This window comes from Pleurodeles waltl, chromosome 3_1, assembly GCF_031143425.1.
Source record: "Pleurodeles waltl isolate 20211129_DDA chromosome 3_1, aPleWal1.hap1.20221129, whole genome shotgun sequence".
Lineage (NCBI taxonomy): Eukaryota > Metazoa > Chordata > Amphibia > Caudata > Salamandridae > Pleurodeles > Pleurodeles waltl.
In genome coordinates this window covers 1986966117-1986987258 of record NC_090440.1, presented here as the reverse complement: position 1 = coordinate 1986987258, position 21142 = coordinate 1986966117, and the positions used below count along the sequence as shown (strand labels likewise).

Here is a 21142-nt window from a genome sequence, read left to right as displayed (position 1 = left end):
TGTACATAGGAGGTACGCAGGCCACTTAATGTGGTTTATGGAATCAGTGGATGACAAAACAATGAACCATAAAACACATATACATATGTTTCCAGTGAGAGAAAAGCAGGTAATTACTGATAATGCTTGATCAAAACAAGGGGCAATGGTTGGATGTTATTAATACAAATCATAATGAACAGGGTAGAGTAGCATGTGTCCAGCGTTGTCCAGCCTAGCAATGAGGAGGGAGGGGGAAGCAGGATGATGTGGGCGTTGGGCCAACCTAGCAATGAGGAGGGAGGGGGAAGCAGGATGATGAGGGGGACTCCGAAATTCTAGTGCAAGAGGATCCAGAATTCAGTGTAGGGTCCAGTAGGCCTGTAGGCACTCTGGGCAATCTTCCCACTTGCCTCAGAGGGGACATATGTTTCCAGTGAGAGAAAAGCAGGTAATCACTGATAACACTTGATCAAAACAAGGGGCAATGGTTGGATGTTATTAATATAAATCATAATGAACAGGGTAGAGTAGCATGTGTCCAGCGTTGGTCCAGCCTAGCAATGAGGAGGGAGGGGCAAGCAGGATGATGTGGGCGTTGGGCCAACCAAGCAATGAGGAGGGAGGAGGGAGGGGGAAGCAGGATGATGTGGGGACTCTGAAATTCTAGTGCAAGATGATCCAGAATTCAGTGTAGGGTCCAGTAGGCCTGTAGGCATTCTGGGCAAACTTCCCGCTTGCCTCAGAGGGGAAGAGCAGTTCCAGGCAAGCACCAGTAGGCAGTGGCTGTAGGTCATCTTTGGGGTACTCCATAAGGTTTGCAAGCATGATGGGGTGATGGCACACCCCTTTATTCTCCTCTTTGTGTAGGCCGTTACCTTAGACTCAGCCTTAGCCCACCCAATGACGGATTCAAACCATGTCTGTGAAGAGGGGGTATTGCAGCGTTCCACCTCAAGGTGATTGTTTGTTTGGCAGTAAGCATAGTGAGGTATAGGAAACATTCAGCTAGCTTACTTTAGTCCATTTTTACACCACCAACGCTTATACCACCAAACTGTGTAAATTCACCATTCCAGTCACAGCCATTATTAAGTCTAGAACTTTAGACCAGTCGGACACCAAAGAGTTTCTCGCCTGTGGCATGAAATTGAGTTTTCCAAAGGATGCAGTGCAGAGAGGGCAGGAGGCACCAGCCTTAGGAAAAAGCATATTAATTTTATCAGAGAGATAGGCCCTATGCAAAACATTAAATTATGTGTCTTTAAACTTAAAAATTCACAAAGATGTGTTGAGGTATGTCAGGAAATGCCTGGTCTGTTTCAACCTCCCATGTCTCTCATAGGGAGTGCAAAGAAGCTTGTATGTGCTCTTGAAAAGATTGACACAACTTGCTGACTTTTCTCCTGCTGCTACCCATTATGAACAGGGTTCGTACAACACAGTGTGCCATTGTTTTCTGGGGTCCTAATTTTTCACTTGACCCAGTGATCCTTAAATACTATCTAATATGTCAGCCATTGTCCTTTATGGATATCTCATTGGTTGCTGAGCACATCAACCATGAGGTGCTAGGATGTTCTGAAATAAGTCTTCTTTCCAGTATTTGAAGTCTGCAGTTGTGAGTTAACCTAGTATTGGGCTAACAAAAAGGGGGATGGTAGGGTCAGCTGGTGATCAGATTTGTTGTTTAGCAGCACATCGCCATTTGTACCAACTGTGGCTTCCTCCATCCTGGCTTTATCAATGAAAGCAGCAATTCACATAATTCTTCAACGTGCAGTGGGCGTCCCTTGTGCAGTTTGTTTTCCAGGAATAGGCCCAAGAGTCAACGGTTTACCTATTGAACTGGGGCTACCATGTAAAGTGTTCAAAAATCAAGTTCCACAAACTACCCTACTTAACTGGTTGTTGCAACCTGGTTAAGGCAACTTGACGTCTATTGTTGTGCTGTATTAGTTCTCTCAATAAGATGTCAAACTACCACAAGAACTGTCTTCCAAGAAGGATAGAGTGATTAGAAAAGAAGTTCAGGAGACACAATAACATTACTTTTTTCAGGGAAGCAATACTTCCCATGACCGAAAGCGAAGGGTCTTCCAAAACAAAAAAGGCAAAAAGAACAGATGATAGACGGAATCATTTTGTTGACCACCACGCTACCCAAGTTTGGACCCAGCCATATGCAAATCATTCTCGACCCTGTTGTATATTATCTCGTCAGTGGTGCCACAGAAAGTAATATCTTCCAGCAAGGCTCCCTGAAGATGCCATGAGGGTATGTAGGGGTGCACTCTGCCCCAGCAGAACTACACCATCAGAGGGTTATGGTTGGACATCATTTCTACCAAGATAATCGGAGGAAGAGACTAATGAGCAAATTGTAGCCGAGCAGATGACTTGCTCAGGTCGTACAAGTAAATCATGGTTTGATTGAATAAAATTAGTAAAGTCTAACCCATGGGTCCTATGGCAACCAAATGTGTGACCAGGACCATTGCTTCAGCCAGTGTGGTAACATTCTTATGTAATGGATCATTTGGGCCTGAGAGTGGGACGGGTGAAATCTGTCCAACCAGATTTCTAATACACAGTTGAAACCCCCCACCCCCTCAAATCCAAAGAACTCTGCCCATCCATAAAGATGCTCTATCATCCAATCCATAAACATATCTTGTTCTGTATTAGGGGCATAGATCATACCTAGCAAATCTGTCTTTTTGACATTGAATGGGAAGTGGCCTACTGGCTACAAAATCTAGATCAACCATCAGGTGGTGTGCGCCAAGATGGGTGATGAGCACTCTGATCCCCCACCCAGCTGCTTAAGTGTGAACCGGTTGAAAGGGACTTGTGCATCCCAGTGGGGGAGACCCCGGTAACTGAGAGAGTATGTGTAGAGCTGAACTGAAACCCTGGTTCTTACAGCAAAGGTAAATGATCCTAGTCAGTAAAAGGGGGTAAATGCTTGTAGTAGTTGGAGCAGGGTGGAGCATAGCGGTACGCATCAGGATGTGTATCTGTCAGAGCAACTAGAGTAAGCCCTCCCACATTATAAAATATAATCTGCAGTCTGAGGTGTAACCACTGGTGGGGGACCCAAACTGTGAAGGGATGCTGAGTGGGAAGTGCTAGCATCTCAGTTTGAGTTATCCAGTGAGATAGAGACTAGAATTTCCGACTGGTCTTTGAGGGTGGCTGCTGCGATGAGTGCATAGTGTTTACAGGTACGGATTTGTTCTTGTGAAGGTGTGACAACTGGGACTGAGGGTGCTCTCAGTTTCATTTTGGGCCTCCTTTGACTGTGTTTAGCAGGTTGGGGGTGGAGCATCAGTTGCACAGCCTGGTGATCCTTCAGAGAGCACATGCTAGATTTAGCAGCCTTAGGTTTTTTAGTAATTAGTGACGACAGCACCAGCAGCCCAGATCGAGAAGGAGTTCAGTATGGCATAGTTGAAGTCAAATCTGGATGAGCAATGGACCAGTTCTCTGGCCCAAAGAAGGAGTTCTGATGGATACAACTACCTGTGGATTCCTCACCTAATGAATACTCCCATTGCACCAGCATTCAACGGAAATCTTCTTCCTAGCTTCTGCACGTCGACGAGGACGTCACAATTGCCCACGCGACGCCGTCTGACGTCATACAGGCAATAAGAGGTCCTCGCCGACGTCAGTTCCCTTTTTTCCGTGCCATTCGAAACGGTTATCTTCGAGGGAGCTACTGTTGCTGTATCGACAGTTACAGTGTGTTTTTGACTATTTTTACTTTGAGACATTACAATGTTGCAAAGAAAGTCAGGATTCAAGCCCTGCCGTGATTGTGGTGGCAAAATGTCGGTAACAGACCCACATTCTGACTGCTTGTGGTGTCTAAGTTCCGACCATGATGTTGATAAGTGCGATTCTTGTCAACATATGAATCCTAAGGAACTCAAAGAACGTGAGGCCAAACTTTTTCTTGCGAAATCGAAAAAGAAGAAGAGACGTCACCGAAAATTGTCGTCACCGAAGTCTCATCGGCGTCATCGAGACTCTCGGCGTCGTCGAGAATCTCGGCGCCGGTCGAGCAGGGAGAGGTCTCGGTCGAGGTCACCATCAACTCGACGTCGGAAGACTTGGGAAGTCAGTCCCACTGTCTCTCCCCAGCCGACGACGCCGTTACCTTCTCCGGCTTCACCGACTTCACCCACTTCACCCATGTCATCGGTTCATCCTCCTTCAGTGTTTGAGGTTCCGCAGCCTCAGGTGTTTTCTCCGTCTATGCAGACGTCGAGACCGGCGTTGATGTCGCCTTCTAACCAGGCACCTCAGTACCTGGCTTTCCCGGCCCCTGGAGCCGATAGTACCGCATTTCTGAATGCAATGTTTTCCATCTTCCAACAGATGGCTCCAGGTGGTGGACCGGCTGGTCCTCCAGGCCCTTTGGCCTTCAACATGGGTGCTCCGGCTCCACTTCGACAGGCACCCTTTATGCCCTTTCTTCCCCTGGGAAATGTGGGCTCGGCGCCGGTATCGACTCCAGTAGCTTCGGCTCCTGCTACGACTTCGGCTCCTACGACTTCGGCTCCTGCGGCTTCGACGTCTCAGCCAGCGACGCCGACTAGACCTCCTCCGACTCCGGGACAGTCTTCTCTCCATCCGGCTCCATGTTCGACGCCAAAGAAAACCATGGTGCCTTTAGATCCGGCGTCTGACAGATCCGAGGATCTGCGTCTTTCTTCGATGTCCGCTGACGCCATGTCGACACCGAGGATAGAGGAGAGGCTGCATTCGAGGAGGCTAGCTCTTCGCCTCCTGGAAGAACAGGAGTACCGGAGACAAGCTTTGGAGGAAGGGGAGATTGAGGACTCTCGTGAGGGTCTCCATGGACTTGACACTGCCAGTGGTTTAGATACCTCCCCTGAATGGGACTTGTCGTCACCTGGGGAGTACACGGAGGAGGCAGCCTCTTTTCATGCTGTCATTAGAAAGGCGGCTGACTTTCTGGACCTCCCTTTGCCTGTGACTGAAGCAAAGCAGAACATCTTGACGGAGGTATTGCACCCTGCCTCTACATCTGCAGAGCCAACTTTGCCTTTCAACGAAGCACTACTGGATCCCATTATGGAAGTCTGGAAGAAGCCGGTGTCTTCTTCAGCAGTCAATAGATCTGTGGCTCGGAGGTATCGGGTTGCACCGGCTGATCCAGGCTTTCTTTCCAGGTATCCAACACCTGAAAGCCTAGTGGTCCAGGCTTCATGCTCAGCTCGTTCTGCTCCTGGGTCTTTTCCAACTGTACCCTCGGACAGAGACTCTAAGAAGATGGACATGTCATCCAAGAAAGTTTTCTCGTCATGTAGTATGGCGTTGAAGTCCACCAATACTACTTACATCTTAGGGAGATATATTTACGCCCTGATGGACGAGATTAAATCAACGCACACAGAGGTTCCTCAGGAATTATTAAGCCTGGTCTCGGATGCTCAGGCAGCTGCAACCCAGGTTATTCAATCTGGGTTGGATACATCTGACTCGATTGCTAGAGCAATGGGCACTGCTGTGGCTACGAGGAGGCAGGCCTGGCTTCGTAGCTCTGGATTTTCCTCAGATGTGCAGTCAACACTATTAGACCTTCCTTTTGATGGTGACAAGCTTTTTGGCGCCAAGGCGGATTCGGCCTTAGAAAGGTTCAAGGACAGTAGGGCCACTGCCAAGTCGTTGGGCTTGCAAGCCACTTCGTCTACTTCCTCCAGATTTTTTAGGAGGTTTCGAGGATTTGGTCGTGGTTCCTCCTCCTCCTTTCGAGGAAAATTCCAACAACCCACCTCTGCTCTCTCTTATAGATCCTTTAGAGAGAGGGGTAGGGCCGTACCAGGGGAGCCACTCAGCAGCACTCTGCCTCTTCCTCATCCTCTGGAGGGGTGCAGCATGGGAAGCAGCCTTAGGCTTCCGCCAATTCCTTCTCACTCCACTCCTGTAGGGGGGAGGTTACTGGATTTTCTCCACAAGTGGGAGGTCATAACATCAGACTCCTGGGTTACCAGCATTGTGGGAAAAGGCTATACCCCACCCTTTCGGGAGTTCCCGCCCCCCATCCCGCCCCGTCCTTCCTACTGTTCAGAAGAACACCTGCTGTTACTAGAACAAGAGGTTCAAGTCCTCCTTTCAAAGGGCGCGGTGGAGTTGGTTCCAGAGCAGGAAAGGGGTCAAGGTTTTTACTCGAGATACTTCCTGATTCCCAAGAAGGATGGTCGGTTGAGGCCAATCCTGGACCTGAGGATCTTGAATTGGTTCCTCAAACAGGAAAAGTTCAAGATGCTGACCCTAGCTCAGGTGCTTTTGGCGCTGAACAATGGAGATTGGATGGTGTCTGTCGACTTGCAGGATGCTTACTTTCATATCCCGATACTCAAGTAGCACAGGAAGTATCTCCGGTTTGTGGTGGGGTCGCAGCACTATCAGTTTGCGGTCCTCCCGTTTGGTCTTACTTCGGCACCTCGAGTCTTCACGAAGGTGATGTCGGTAGTTGCAGCGGAGCTCAGAAGGAAGGGGATAGCAGTATTTCCTTATCTGGACGACTAGTTGATCAAAGCCAAGTCTCCGGAGCTCGTGTTGCAGCACCTTCAGTCGCCCACTCAGTTGTTGTTCGACCTGGGTTTTTCGGTGAACGTGCCCAAATCTCACCTAGAGCCCTCACAGCGCCTCCTGTTCATAGGGTCAGTACTGGATACAACATTGAATCGAGCCTTTCCTCCGCCTCAGCGGATTCAGGACATTCAGGCGTTGGTTCCAATGTTTCGAATTGGAGCGGTTATTCCAGTCCTCAAGGTCCTACGTCTGCTCGGTCTGTTTGCTTCTTGCATACTGTTGGTCACACATGCTCGCTGGCACACGAGGGCTCTTCAGTGGTGCCTCCGAAGGCAGTGGTCTCAACACAAAGGAGATCTCGAAGGCTCGGTGAGGATCTCCAGAGATGCTGCCACGGATGTGAAATGGTGGATCGCGGACGGCAATCTTTCCCAAGGAAGGCCGTTCTCGCAAGCTCCACCTGTGGCCACAGTAATAACGGATGCTTCCACTCTAGGGAGGGGAGCTCATCTGGGGGACCTGGAGATCAAAGGTCTTTGGTCTCCAGTAGAATAGATGTTTCATATAAAACTGTTGGAGTTACGGGCTGTACGTCTGGCTCTCAAGGCCTTCCTCCCATCCGATCGCGGTCAGTCGGTTCAGGTCCTGACGAACAATACTACAGCGATGTGGTATATAAACAAACAGGGAGGGGTAGGGTCGTACCTTCTCTGCAGAGAAGCTCTAAGGCTATGGTCCTGGGCAAAGGACCATCAGATTTGCTTGGTAGCAAGTCATCTGGCCAGAGTCTTGAACGTACGTGCGGACAGTCTCAGTCGCCATTTCTCGACCAATCACGAGTGGCGCCTCCATCCGGATCAAGTCCGTCTAATCTTCCAGATGTGGGGGTTTCCTCGGATAGATCTGTTTGCCACTCGGGAGAACTCGCACTGCCCGTTATTCTGCAGCCTCCAGTATCCGGGACAAGGAGCATTGGGGGACGGGTTTCAGATGACCTGGTGCGACCAGTTGCTTTACGCTTTTCCCCCCATACCTTTGATTCCTCAAATTTTGAGGAAGATACACCAAGACCGGGCCCAAGTCATCTTAATAGCTCCGGATTGGCCAAGGAGGGTATGGTACACGGACCTTCTCCAACTCCCTCTGTGCCCTCCGCTCCGTCTCCCTCTCAGGGCAGACCTCCTCTTGCAGTCGCAGGGGCAGGTTTTACACCCCCACCTCCAGAGCCTGCACCTTCATGCCTGGAGATTGAACGGGGCAACCTGAGTTCTTTCTCTCTCCCGTCTGATGTAGTGGATGTTATCTTAGCGACCAGGCGACACTCCACTAAAACTATCTACGCTAATAGGTGGTCTAAATTTGTGGTTTGGTGTGGAGAGAGGCAGATTGATCCCTTACGTGCTCACTTGTCAGATGTTTTATCTTTTGCATTGTCTCTAGCACAGAAGGGTTGTGCAGTGGCTACGGTTAAAGGGTACTTGTCTGCCCTTTCAGCCTTTCTTTGCCTTCCAGACCAGCCTTCTTTGTTCAAATCCCCGATAGTACTTAGGTTCTTGAAAGGTCTTGTTAATAAATTCCCTCCTACCCCTTTCGTTATGCCTCAATGGGATTTAAACTTGGTTCTAACTTTCCTTATGGGGTCCCCTTTTGAGCCCATGCACTCTTGTCCCTTAAGATTATTGGTCCTAAAGACGGTTTTTCTGGTTGCAATTACTTCTGCAAGGAGGGTGAGTGAGTTGCAAGCTCTGTCTGTGATGGATAAGGTGGTGTTGAGGACCAAGGCTGCTTTCCTACCGAAGGTTGTTTCACCCTTTCATATGGCCCAAACGATTACTCTTTCCACGTTTTATCCTCCGCCTCATCCTTCAGAGGAAGAAGAGAGACTTCACCGCTTAGATCCGAGGAGGGCGCTAAGCTTTTATATGGATAGAACGAAGGATTTCAGGCTGGAGGATCAGCTCTTCATCGGGTACGTGGGGAAGAGGAGAGGAAAGGCAGTCCACAAGAGAACACTCTCCAGGTGGGTTGTTCTTTGCATTAAAATGTGTTACTCGTTAGCAAAGAAAGAACCTCCTGATGGTATAAGAGCCCATTCCACCAGAGCTAAGTCAGCCTCTTCGGCCTTGGCTAGAGGTGTTCCTGTGGTTGACATCTGCAAGGCCCCAACTTGGTCATCCCTTCACACTTTTGCGAAGCACTACTGCTTGGACTCTGAGGTCAGAAGGGATGGCCATTTTGCACGGTCGGTGCTGCAGGATTTCTTGGTTTGACCATTCAGGCACCCACCACCGAGTGCGGTACTGCTTTGGGACTCTATTCATTAGGTGAGGAATCCACAGGTAGTTGTATCCATCAGAAGAACGAGTTACTTACCTTCGGTGGCGACTTTTCTGGTGGATACATTAGCTACCTGTGGATTCCTAACGGCCCCACCTGCCTCCCCGTTGCCTGTCTGGTCTAACCAAGTTGTTCTTGAGTGTGCTCGTCTTGGTTTCGAGGACTTGTATATATTTTGTATAAATGTTTATATGTATATATATATTGTTCATATATTTATTCATTTGTTTTAAAAAAAGAAAAGAGGAAAAGGATGAATTAAGTTCTTAGGATGATGTATTTATTTGGAATATCATTAAATATTGCTATTTGTTCTTTTATCTCAATGGCCTATTATTCTCGGGCACGTAAAAAAATGTTGGTACTGACATCTGCACGTCGGCGAGGACCTCTTATTGCCTGTATGACGTCAGACGGCGTCGCGTGGACAATTGTGACGTCCTCTTCGACGTGCAGAAGCTAGGAAGAAGATTTCCGTCGAATGCTGGCGCAATGGGAGTATTTATTAGGTGAGGAATCCACAGGTAGCTAATGTATCCACCAGAAAAGTCGCCACCGAAGGTAAGTAACTCGTTCATCTGACACTGGATTTAATCCATTACCCGCATCTCAAAGGCTGGGCCATGGTAAATGGCAGGATGAAATGCTGGGGATCACCACAACACATGAGCAGCTGAACTCAGAAGTTTGCAACTGTTTCAGCACAGTGAAGTGGATATTACCTTGTGAATTATGCTGTCTTTCAAGCGCTGCTGTCATGGGCACATTCAGCATGCTCCAGTGACAGCTCCTCCATTAGGACGGAGGAGCATTGCCCCACTGCTGAGAGCCAGCAGATGCAAACATGAAAGATAAAAAGATAATAGAAGAATTTCATCATAATTTTATTTTTCATCATGGAGCCGAGTCTTGATGGTGGGCCATCTTGATGACAGCAGCAAGCATGAAGGAGGAGTGGTGGGCACTGCAAGTGCGCATGTCGGTTTAGCTGGCTGTGTTAGGACAGCCAAACCGACATGCACACTTAGGCCCATATTTATACTTGTTGTCGCAAAGCAGCACTCACGCAGATTTGCGTAAAAAAGTTTACCGCCGGCTAACGCCATTCCAACACGCTAGCCTGGCGCCTTATTTGTGGAATGACATTAGCCGGCGCTGCGGCCTGGTTAGCGTCAAAATAAATGACGGTAACTGGGCAGCGGAGGCAAAGGGAAGACTGAGGGTTGTGCGCCAAAGAATGGTACAAGTCAGGTTGGAGTAAAAAAATATTGGCTCTAATCTGACTAGTGCCATTTTTTGATGCACAACCCCCATGGAAATGACTCCTGTCTTAGCAAAGACAGGAGTCATGCCCCCCTGCCCAATGGCCATGCCCAGGGTACTTCTGTTCCCTGGGCATGGCCATTGGGCACAGTGGCATGTAGGGGGGCCCAAGTTAGGCCCCCCATGCCACTTAATTAAAAAAAAAAATTATACTTACCTGCACTCACCATGGATGGGTCCCCCCATCCATGGGTGTCCTTCAGGGGTGGGCGAGGGCGGCACTGGGTGTCCCTGGGTGCAGGGCCGCGCACCTGTGGACTGCTTCCATGGTCTCCCACCATGGAAATGAGCCCACAGGTCCCTTAACACCTGCCCTGACACAGGCATTAAAAAACGGCACAAATCCAGCTGGACGCCGTGTTTTAAGGCCCGCCTCCTCATGTGCGTCATTTTGGCACCTGAGGATAAATAAGGCACACTTGCCTTAAAGTAATTTTTTGCACGGGAACGCCTACCCTGCATGTCATTAGCGCAAGGTAGGTTTTCACGTACAAAAAATGACTCAAACTCCACTTTGGTGCTAGACGTGTCTAGCGCCAAAATATAAATATGGAGTAAGGTTTGTGCAGAATTTGCAGCAAAACAAATGATGCAAATCCCGCGCAAACAGAGTATAAATATGGGCCTTAGATTTTTCGAACCCGAGCGGTGTTACACAGTCGGGTGGAGAACAGCAGGAACAGGCTGGGGGCCCACAGTCCCTGTGGGAGTGTAGGAGGCTGGCCTGGCTTATAGTGGGTACCTGATGGTACTTACACCATGTGCCAGGTCCAGTTATCCCTTATTAGTAGATTAGAAGTGTTCTAGCAGCTTAGGCTGATAGAGGTAGCCATAGCAGAGCAGCTTAGTCTGAACTAGGAGACATGCAAAGCTTCTACTATACCACTTATATCATATAGGTACTATATTACAAGAAACACAATACTCAGGGTTACTAAAAATAAAGGTACCTTATTTTAGTGACATTGTGCCAAAAATATCTCAGAGGATATACTCCCTTAGGAGGTAAGTAAAATACAAAAAATATACACACAAACCAAAATCAGGTAAGTAAAACAGTCAGAAAGTAGTGCAAACACTGTAGAATACAATAGGATGCAATAGGCCTAGGGGCAACACACACCATATACTAAGAAAGTGGAATGCGAACCACGAATGGGCCTCTAGGCTAGTGTAGTGTGTAGAGGGTCGCTGGGAGTGTAAGAAAACACAGAGGGTGTCCAAGATACCCCAACCCAAGACCCTGGAAAGTAGGTGTAAAGTACTACTATTTCCCCAGAAACACACTAGAGTCGTGATAGAGGATTTTGCAGAGACCACAACAGATTGCAAAACACTGAAGACGGATTCCTGGACATGAGGACCTGTAAAGGAAGGGGACCAAGTCCAAGAGTCGCGAAAGTGTCGGGGGGGCAGGAGCCCACTAAACCCTGGATGAAGGTGTAAAATGGCTGCCTCCGGATGGAAGAAGCTGAAGATTCTGCAACAACGGAAGGTGCTAGGAACTTCTCCTTCGTGCAGAAGATGTCTCATGGAGTGCTGGAGGATGCAGAGTTGTTTCTTTGGCAAAAGATCCCAAACAAGCCTTGCTAGCTGCAAGAGTTGCGGTTGAAGAAAAAGGGTACTGCCTGGGCCCAGGAAGGACCAGGATGTCGCCCCTTGGGAGAGGAGACAGAGGGGGCCCTCAGCAACATAGAGAGCCCACGCACAAGAAGGTAGCACCTGCAGAAGTACTTAAACACGGGTTTAAGAAGTCTGAACACGGCGGTCGTCTCAACACTGCAAAAGAAGGTCCCACTAAGCCGGAGATCAACTCAGGGAGCATTGCATCGCAGGACAGAGTGCTGGGGACCTAGGCTTGGCTGTGCTTGAAGAATTTTGTGGAAATGTGCACAGAAGCCCTAGCAGCTGCAGTTCACACAGTGCACAGGATTACGGTCTGGAGAGGGCTGGCAAGGACTTCCCTCCTCCAAATTTGGACAGTTGGACCACTGGAGAGTCTGGGTCACTTGGGTCCACTACCTGTGTTCCAGGGGCCACGCTCATCAGGATAAGAGGGGTCCCAGAGTACCGGTGATGCTGAAGTTTGGTGTCTGCTGAAGCTTGGTGCCTGCTGAAGCAGGGGGAAGATTCTGTCGACCCACTGGAGATTTCTTCGTGGCTTCCAGTGCAGGATAAAGGCATGCAGCCCCCAAAGCATGCACCACCAGGAAACAGTCAAGAAAGCCGGCAGGATTAGAAGCTACAATAACGCTGGGAGTCTTCTTGCTAGTTTGTTGCAGTTTTGCAGGCGTCCTGGAGCAGTCAGCGGTCGATCCTTGGCAGAAGTCGAAGAGAGAGGTGTAGAGGAACTCTGGTGAATTCTTGCAAGTCGTTATCTGAGGAAAAGCCCACAGGAGAGACCCCAAATAGCCCTCAGAGGAGGATTGGCCACCTAGTCAGGTAAGCACCTATCAGGAGGGGTCTCTGACATCACCTGCTGGCACTGGCCACTCAGAGGCCTCCAGAGTGCCCTCACACCTCTGGAAACAAGATGGCAGAGGTCTAGGACACACTGGAGTAGCTCTGGGCACTACCCCTGGGTGGTGATGGACAGGGGAGTGGTGACTCCCCTTTCCTTTGCCCAGTTTTGCGCCAGAGCAGGGACTGGGGGTTCCCTGAACCGGTGTAGACTGGCTTATGCAAGGAGGGCACCATTTGTGCCATTCAAAGCATTTCCAGAGGCTGGGAGAGGCTACCTCTCCCCAGCTCTTAACACCTATTTCCAAAGGGAGAGGGTGTAACACCCTCTCTCAGAGGAAATTCTTTGTTCTGCCTTCCTGGGACTGGGCTGCCCAGACCCCAGGAGGGAAGAACCCTGTCTGTGGGGTGGCAGCAGCGGTAGCTGCAGAGAAAACCCCAGAGAGCTGGTTTGGCAGTACCCGGAGTCCACAGTGGAGCCCTGGGGATGCATGGGATGGGCACCCCAATACCAGATTTGGAATGGGGGGGACAATTCCATGACCTGAGACATGTTACATGACCATATTCGGAGTTACCATTGTGAAGCTACATATAGGTATTGCCTATATGTAGTGCACACCTGTAATGGTGTCCGCGCACTCACAAAGTCCAGGGAAATTGCCCTGAATTATGTGGGGGCACCTTTGCTAGTGCAAGGGTGCGCTCACACTTAGTAACTTTGCACCTAACCTTCAGCAAGTGAAGGTTAGACATATAGGTGACTTATTAGTTACTTAAGTGCAGTGAAAATGGCTGTGAAATAATGTGTGCATTATTTCACTCAGGCTGTAGTGGCAGTCCTGTGTAAAGGTTTGTCTGAGCTCCCTATGGGTGGTAAAAGAAATGCTGCAGCCCATAGGTATCTCCTGGAACCCCAATACCCTGGGTACCTAGGTACCATATACTAGGGAATTATAAGGGTTTTCCAGTATGCCAATAGAAATTGGTAAAAGTGGTCACTAGCCTATAGTGACCAATTTAAAGTAAAAGAGAGAGCATAAGCACTGAGTTTCTGATTAGCAGAGCCTTAGTGACACAGTTAGGCACTACACAGGTATACACATTCAGAAACTATGAGCACTGGGGTCCTGGCTAGCAGGATCCCAGTGAGACAGATAAGACACACTGACGAATAGGGTTTTCACTATGAGCACTGGGGTCCTGGCTAGCAGGATCCCAGTGACATATACTCACAAACAGGCTAAAAGTGGGGGTAGAAAGAGGCTACCGTCTCACAAGAGTGCAAAACCAGCCCACTCAAGGCAATTCCGGCACTTCTCTCATGCTGGCTAATAGTATTATCAGCATGACAGCAGTGTCTGGATTGGTGTAGGGTAGTCTGGGAGCCTGTGCTCCAACAGCAGAGGAGCACTAGAGCACTGAGGCAGCAGGTAAGTTATCTTTTATGTATTTTTTTGTTATTGTCCCCGTGCTGTCCCACTACTTTTCACTGACAGCAGCCACTCCTGGCATGCTCATGACTCTCTCCCCACCACCAGGACTACATAAGGTACATTCTTACTCTGCTCAGGAGGGCTGAATAGAGTACTGTTCAGTCCTTGCCTCCTGAACAACACAGGCCACTGCTCGGCCAGAGGGTCACGCGGGAATCAGCAAAGGAGTGAGGAATAGGGCAATTTTAAAGTATTAAATCCCTGCAGTCTGCGAGTTTGCCCCCACTTGCATCTGTCAACTGAGGGGAGTGGAAGAAGTATATAAGGCACCTGTCTAGGCGTAATCAGCTTCGCTCAGTGGTCTGAAGATCTTTCCCCACTGCATGTCACAAGGTTTGGGCTACAGCAGTTTTAGTGAAAACGTCATCATATGGAATACAGGTGTTGGAAGGAGAAGAGGGCTAACTTACCACAGCATGGGCATTCCTAGGCATCGTGCATAGCCGAAAGACTGATGGGCTGGTGTTGCCGGATGGCCCAAGTCACACCACTCAATGATCTTGGCCTTTCGCTTAGTGGTTCCTCTGCTCTACAGGGGGCTCTCCTGCCCGTCCATTACCGGGCGTATTCAGCAGCCTCCTCCTCAGGCAAAGGCAGCAGTCCTGATAGGATGATGCTGAATTGTTGAAGCACCGACTGAGGAGCTCGGCTAAGACACGTCTGCCATCAAGGCTTCCTTACCAACACCCCCACAGATGACATACATACATACATATGTAGAGTAAGACTCTTGACAGTCTTACCCTACATGTGATACCATACACCCTGCACTGTCACTGACTGTTACAGTTATGCTGTTGACCTCTCCGTAGCAATAGTATTCAACAGAAGGCAGACTATGTTAGCAAAAAGTGTCAGAGGCAGGTTCTACATACCACTCAGCTCCACTTCACTCCACCACGTCTCAGGCAGGCATTTAAGCTGTTGGTAGATGAAAACAAAGGGCCTGATTTACAGATTTACAAAGGTAGCTCACACCTTTCTTCACGGTTACTACATTTTGGTATTCACAAACGCCGAGTGCAAGTTTCTACTGAAAAGAAAAAAAAACTTTAAAAAACAGTAGCAAGTCCACCACTACACATGGCCCACCACTGGTACTGCAACACTCTCAGTTCAAATTAATATTTATATTTTAATTGAAGTTTTAATCTAATAATTAATAAGATCCGTAGCTTTTTTTATTTTGCTCTATATTAAATGTAAATGTATTAAATGATTTTGCATTCATTTCTAACATAATATATTTTTAATATTTATGTTTGAGTTAAATAAACTTTTTATTTTTCCTTGTACTTTATCATTCGGAGAGCTCCAGTCCTACTGTGAAGTCTCCCCATATTAAGAGTACAAGTGAAATTTAAAAAAACGTGTTTCACTCGAAAATAAATATTATAAATGCATATTTTTTGTCAGATATTAAAGTAAATTCATTTTATATATTCACTTTAAATGTAGAACGAAAAATGTGCTATATCACTATTATTTTGTTAATTTAAACTTGAATTAATTGAAATATAATAAACTAAATTACAATTATTTTTCTGAAATTTAGGATTGCTAATGTTTTGTCCTTCTTAAAGAAATACAGATATTTTCATGTGCATCACTGATTATTAAAATTGATTGATAGAAGTATGTCGAATTTATGTAATTGGTTGTAATATAAATATTGTTGCATTATTTGTTTTTTTTAAATAGGTTATTAAAATATTTTATATTTAAATACTATGTTCTATTTTTATATATTTTCTAACATTAGTTTAGATATATATGTTTATTTTTTAACTAATGTAAATAATTTAATTTAATTTACCATTATTTCCTATGAGGTTTTATTTTAAGCCCTTACCGCCTTTATTTTGTATGGAGGGTGTGGTACCCATGGTTGGTGCTTATGTAAGGCACTGCAGTCTGTTTGGGCCAAGTTTGTGCTAGTCTCATATTTCTTTCTTTGTCATGTGAAATTGCAAGATGTAGCTGTTGAAGGTTATTTTTGTACAATTTTGTTTTTTATGGTCTTCAACACACTTCTCAGGTGTGTTAATTTATGATGTTTTGTTTTTTGGTGATTTACTAATTGTTTTACTTGTAAAATGGACTTTCCTGGTGTTACCATAATTCACTGTCATGTTTTACAGCAAAGATGGAGGAGCACACAATCACTTCTCTTATCCAATCCCATCACAACTTTATAACTGGACAGCACCTGAAGTGGTATTAGGAAGGATTGGCACAGTCAAGTCGGATATTTACAGCTTTTGTGTTATCATGCAGGAGATCTTGACAGGTAATTGTTAGAGTAACTGAGATATTTTTCCTTAACTTGCCTACAGCTGTATCAGAATGCATAATACTTGGTGCAGATAATTTCAACCTGTGTTTTACCTTTTGGGACTTAAAAGACTACGGCCCAGATGTAGTATAAAGTAGTGCATCGCAGCTTCTAAAGTCAAACTAAAGTTGCAGTGCTGTTTTACGTGAAAAAGAGTGCAGAAGCAGCAACATAGCTACTAAGGTGGTCATTCTGACCTCGGCGGTAAAAGGCGCCTACCGCCGGTCAGAAATCCTCCATAATCCCGCCGCGGTCGCGGAAACCCGCCACGGTCATTCTGACCCGCAGCAGCCAAACCTCCGAAAATCCGACAGCCACAACAGACCGCCAGACCAGCGGTCGGTGGAAAAGTGGAGGTGACAAAACCTCCACCGTCACGCCAACAGAAATACGCCCATGCCATTACGACCCACGAATCCACGCGGCGGTCTTTCAAACGCGGTTTTTCATTGGCGGGACACACCGCCGCGGTCAGAATACACACAAACAAACAAAACTCAGCCACATTGGCCGATTTGAATTCCACACACCTGATACACATACACACACCACTCCCACACACACAATACAATATAAAACACACACCCACATCACCCACAAACCCCTACGACCAAAAATTCAGAAAGAAGGCCAGAGCGAGACACCACCATCCACAAACTAGCAGCCACAGCCACTCAACACCATCACCCACACAATATCCACACACAAAACAACACACACCACCACACTCAACACACTTAACTACACATACTCCACCCCACACATCATACACACCACCCCATGGCACCCCAAAGACACCCCCGCTTCTCAGACGAAGAACTCAGGGTCATGGTGGAGGAAATCGTTCGGGTAGAGCCCCAGCTGTTCGGCACACAGATCCAATACACCAGCATTGCCCGGAGGACGGAGCTATGGCAGAGGATTGTCGACAGGGTCAACGCTGTGGGACAGCACCCCAGAAATCGGGAAGACATCAGGAAGCGATGGAACGACCTACGGGGGAAGGTGCGTTCCATGGTATCCAGGCACAACATCGCCGTGCAGAAGACTGGCGGAGGACACCCACCTCAACCCCCACAATTTACAACATGGGAGGAGGAAGTCTTGAACATCCTGCATCCTGACGGCCTCGCAGGAGTCGGCGGAGGAATGGATACTGGTAAGTTGAAGCTTCACTACTGCTTCCCCCCCACCTGCATGCCAAATCATACCCCAACCCTCACCCCCATCCTCGAACCCCACCCTCACCCCCACCCCCACCCTCACCCCCACCACCATCCTCACCCCCACCACCATCCTCACCCCCACCCCCAGCACACCTATTCCCTGCCAATGTCTCACCATCACAACCCACACATCCCAAAACCTAGGCCTGCATGCGTCCACTAAGCATGGACACCCATCACCAAAGCATGCCCAATGCATATACACATCCCCCCCACAAGCCACCCTCACCAAAGCCCCCACACACGAATGCCAGCACTTGGGGACACGGGAACCCACAGATACACCCATATGCCACACATTGAAACTATAACCATACCTCTATACCCCTGCAGGACCCGACCGTCAACACACCGCCGCGGAGGGCCCAGAATTCTCCACACCCCCCACCCAAGAGGCCGTCAGCGATGACAGCAGCTCTGTCGACCTGGACACTGATGACCAGCCCGGACCATCGGGGACCTCTGGACAGTCGGTTCCCCTCACACAGGCACAGGCCACTACAGACCCAAACCCCTCTGGGAACACCAGCACAGCTCCCACCCAGCGGGCCCATGCCTCTGTCTCCAGGGCGCGTCAATCTGCGGTGTGTCTACCACTACAGGGCACCCAGGATAACCCACCACCCCAACAACAACAGGGACCTGGGGGCAGTGGTAGTGGGCACACCGGCCAGGGGGCAGAGGCCCAGGGAAACAGGGCAACTCGGAGGGCAGCTGTGCGACAGGGGGGGGACGGGCCCAGGGAACCCACTCTCCACGAGGCCCTCACCACCATCATGGGAGCATACAACCGCTCCCAGGAGACGATGGCGACGGTACTGGCCCGGTTCCAGGAGATCCAGGTACTGCAGGAGGAACACTATCGGGGGTACAGGGAGGACATCAGAGCCCTCACCTCCACCCTGGTTACCATGGTAGGGCTGCTGCAGGACCTCATCAACACCAGGACGGACACTCAACAACAACAAAGGGCCCCTGCCACTAGCCTGGACCAAGAACAGCCAACCACCTCCGCCGGCGCTAGTGGACAGGAGGCCCCCGCACAACAGCAGCCCACCAGACCCCCACCTCCTGCAGGAGAAGAACCACCCCGCAAGAGGGCCCTGAGATCTCGCAAGAAGACAGAGTAGGATGTCAAGACCCCCGCCAGCAAAGGATACCACCTGATGTCATCCCACTGTCCCACATTGTCACCCTGTCCATCCTTGAACTGCCCATGCTCCATCTCTCCACAGGCCTCTGGACAATGCACCTGTGTGACTGTTACTCTGGACTCTGCCATGGACATTCCTTCACCATAGCCCCCACCCACTTGAAACCACCCATCCCATTTTGAGCACTGAAATAAACACCTATTTTGCACAAAACTATCTGGAGTCTGGCTGTGATTTCAAAATATTGTAATTGACATGACAGTGCAAATATGTCCTTGTACATAGTGAAGTCAACAAACAGCTGCCACAAAGCTGTAGTCCATGGGGAAACGAAGCACAGGACTCGTAGTGGGGACCCCAGATCTGAAATAGGGAGGGAAAAGCCACAACTCAGTCATCATACACTGGGGCAAATAGACAGGCAGCAGAGATGCAGGAGAGTAGTTCAGATTTACTAAATTATCTTTGAATTGTTACCTGTGTCCTATTGGAAGTACTGTTCAATGATTCTGTCCCTGTTGTCTGTTTCAGCCCCGTCGTCTTCCTCCTCGTCACTCTCCACAGGTTCCACCGCTGCCACAACACCTCCGTCTCGACCATCCTCCTGCAGGAAAGGCACCTGGCGGCGCAAAGCCAGGTTGTGAAGCATGCAGCAGGCCACGATGATGTGACACACCTTCTTAGGTGAGTACATTAGGGATCCACCTGTCATATGCAGGCACCTAAACCTGGCCTTTAGGAGGCCAAAGGTGCGTTCGATCACCCTCCTAGTACGCCCATGGGCCTCATTGTACCGTTCCTCTGCCCTGGTCCGGGGATTCCTTACTGGGGTCAGTAGCCACGACAGGTTGGGGTACCCAGAGTCCCCCAATAGCCATACACGGTGTCTCTCTAGCTGTTCCATCACGTAAGGGATGCTGCTATTCCTCAGGATGTAGGCGTCATGCACTGACCCTGGGAATTTGGCATTTACATGCGAGATGTACTGGTCAGCCAAACACACCACCTGGATGTTCATGGAATGGTAACTCTTTCTGTTCCTGTACACCTGCTCCCTGTCTCTTGGGGGAACCAAAGCCACATGGGTCCCATCAATGGCACCAATGACGTTGGGAATATGTCCAAGGGTGTAGAAATCACCCTTCACTGTAGCCAATTCGCCCACCTCAGGGAAAATGATGTAGCTCCTCACGTATTTCATCAGGGCAGACAACACTCTGGATAACACCTTCGAAAACATGGGCTGAGACATCCCAGAAGCAATTCCCACTGTTGTCTGAAATGACCCACTTGCCAAGAAATGGAGTACTGACAGGACCTGCACCAGAGGGGGAATCCCTGTGGGTTGGCGGATGGGGGACATCAGGTCGGGCTCCAGCTGGGCACACAGTTCATGTATAGTGGCACGGTCAAGACGGTAGGTCAGGATAATGTGGCGTTCTTCCATTGTCGACAGGTCCACCAGCGGTCGGTACACGCGAGGATTCAGCCGTCTCCTCGCCAAACCCAGCGGACGGTGCCTAGGAAGGACAACATGGAGCACACAGTCAAGCAACCCACAGGTACGTACTCACAGCTAGCACAGTAAACGATTCTCTATGCAGTGAATGGCGTGTCTGAGTGGCTATGCAAGGCCTAGGCCTGTGTGACGCAGTTGAAATTGAGCCATGTGGACCCTCGAAATGGCGGCTGCCTGACCTGTGAAGTGTGACAATGGGATGTGAGGTCAATGCGCTGGCGTGGCACACCGCGGCGGTCAGCGGTCGAAGACCGCGGCGCGAAGCCGCATTGGTTAACATTGAAGCCTATGGGTTTCAGGAGCCAATGGCGAAGGGCGCCGGCGGTGGCGGTACGCACCGCCGCGGACGTGACCGCCATTTTCTATCTACTTATCCACTTGCGTCTTGAACTTTCACAGGAGAGGACCTATACTGCAAGTGTTGCTGTGACCTCGGTCTGGAAGGGACAATGGCTGCTGCGACTGGGGAAAGGGCCCCTGCCTTCACTGGAGAGGAGTTGGAGGAACTTGTGGATGGGGTCCTCCCCCAGTATGCGCTACTCTACGGTCCTCCAGACCAACAAGTGAGTTTAATTCAATATGGATTTGGGGCCACTGGCTGGCTTGGGGGCCTGGCGGGGGGCCTGGCGGGGATGGGGGGGCATGTTGGGCCTGGCGGGGGGCATGGCGGGGGGCCTGGCGGGGATGGGGGGCATGTTGGGCCTGGCGGGGGGCATGGCGGGGGGCCTGGCGGGGATGGGGGG

General features: G+C 49.2%; 1 protein-coding gene across 1 annotated transcript in view; it reads left to right on the top strand.

Annotated features, from left to right (window-relative positions):
• Positions 1–21142, top strand: part of TEX14 (testis expressed 14, intercellular bridge forming factor) — a 1009455-nt gene that overhangs the window by 709909 nt on the left and 278404 nt on the right. The window contains exon 12 of the mRNA XM_069221587.1: positions 16307–16455. Coding sequence (XP_069077688.1) covers positions 16307–16455 — 149 coding nt within the window. The remainder of the gene's footprint in view (positions 1–16306; positions 16456–21142) is intronic.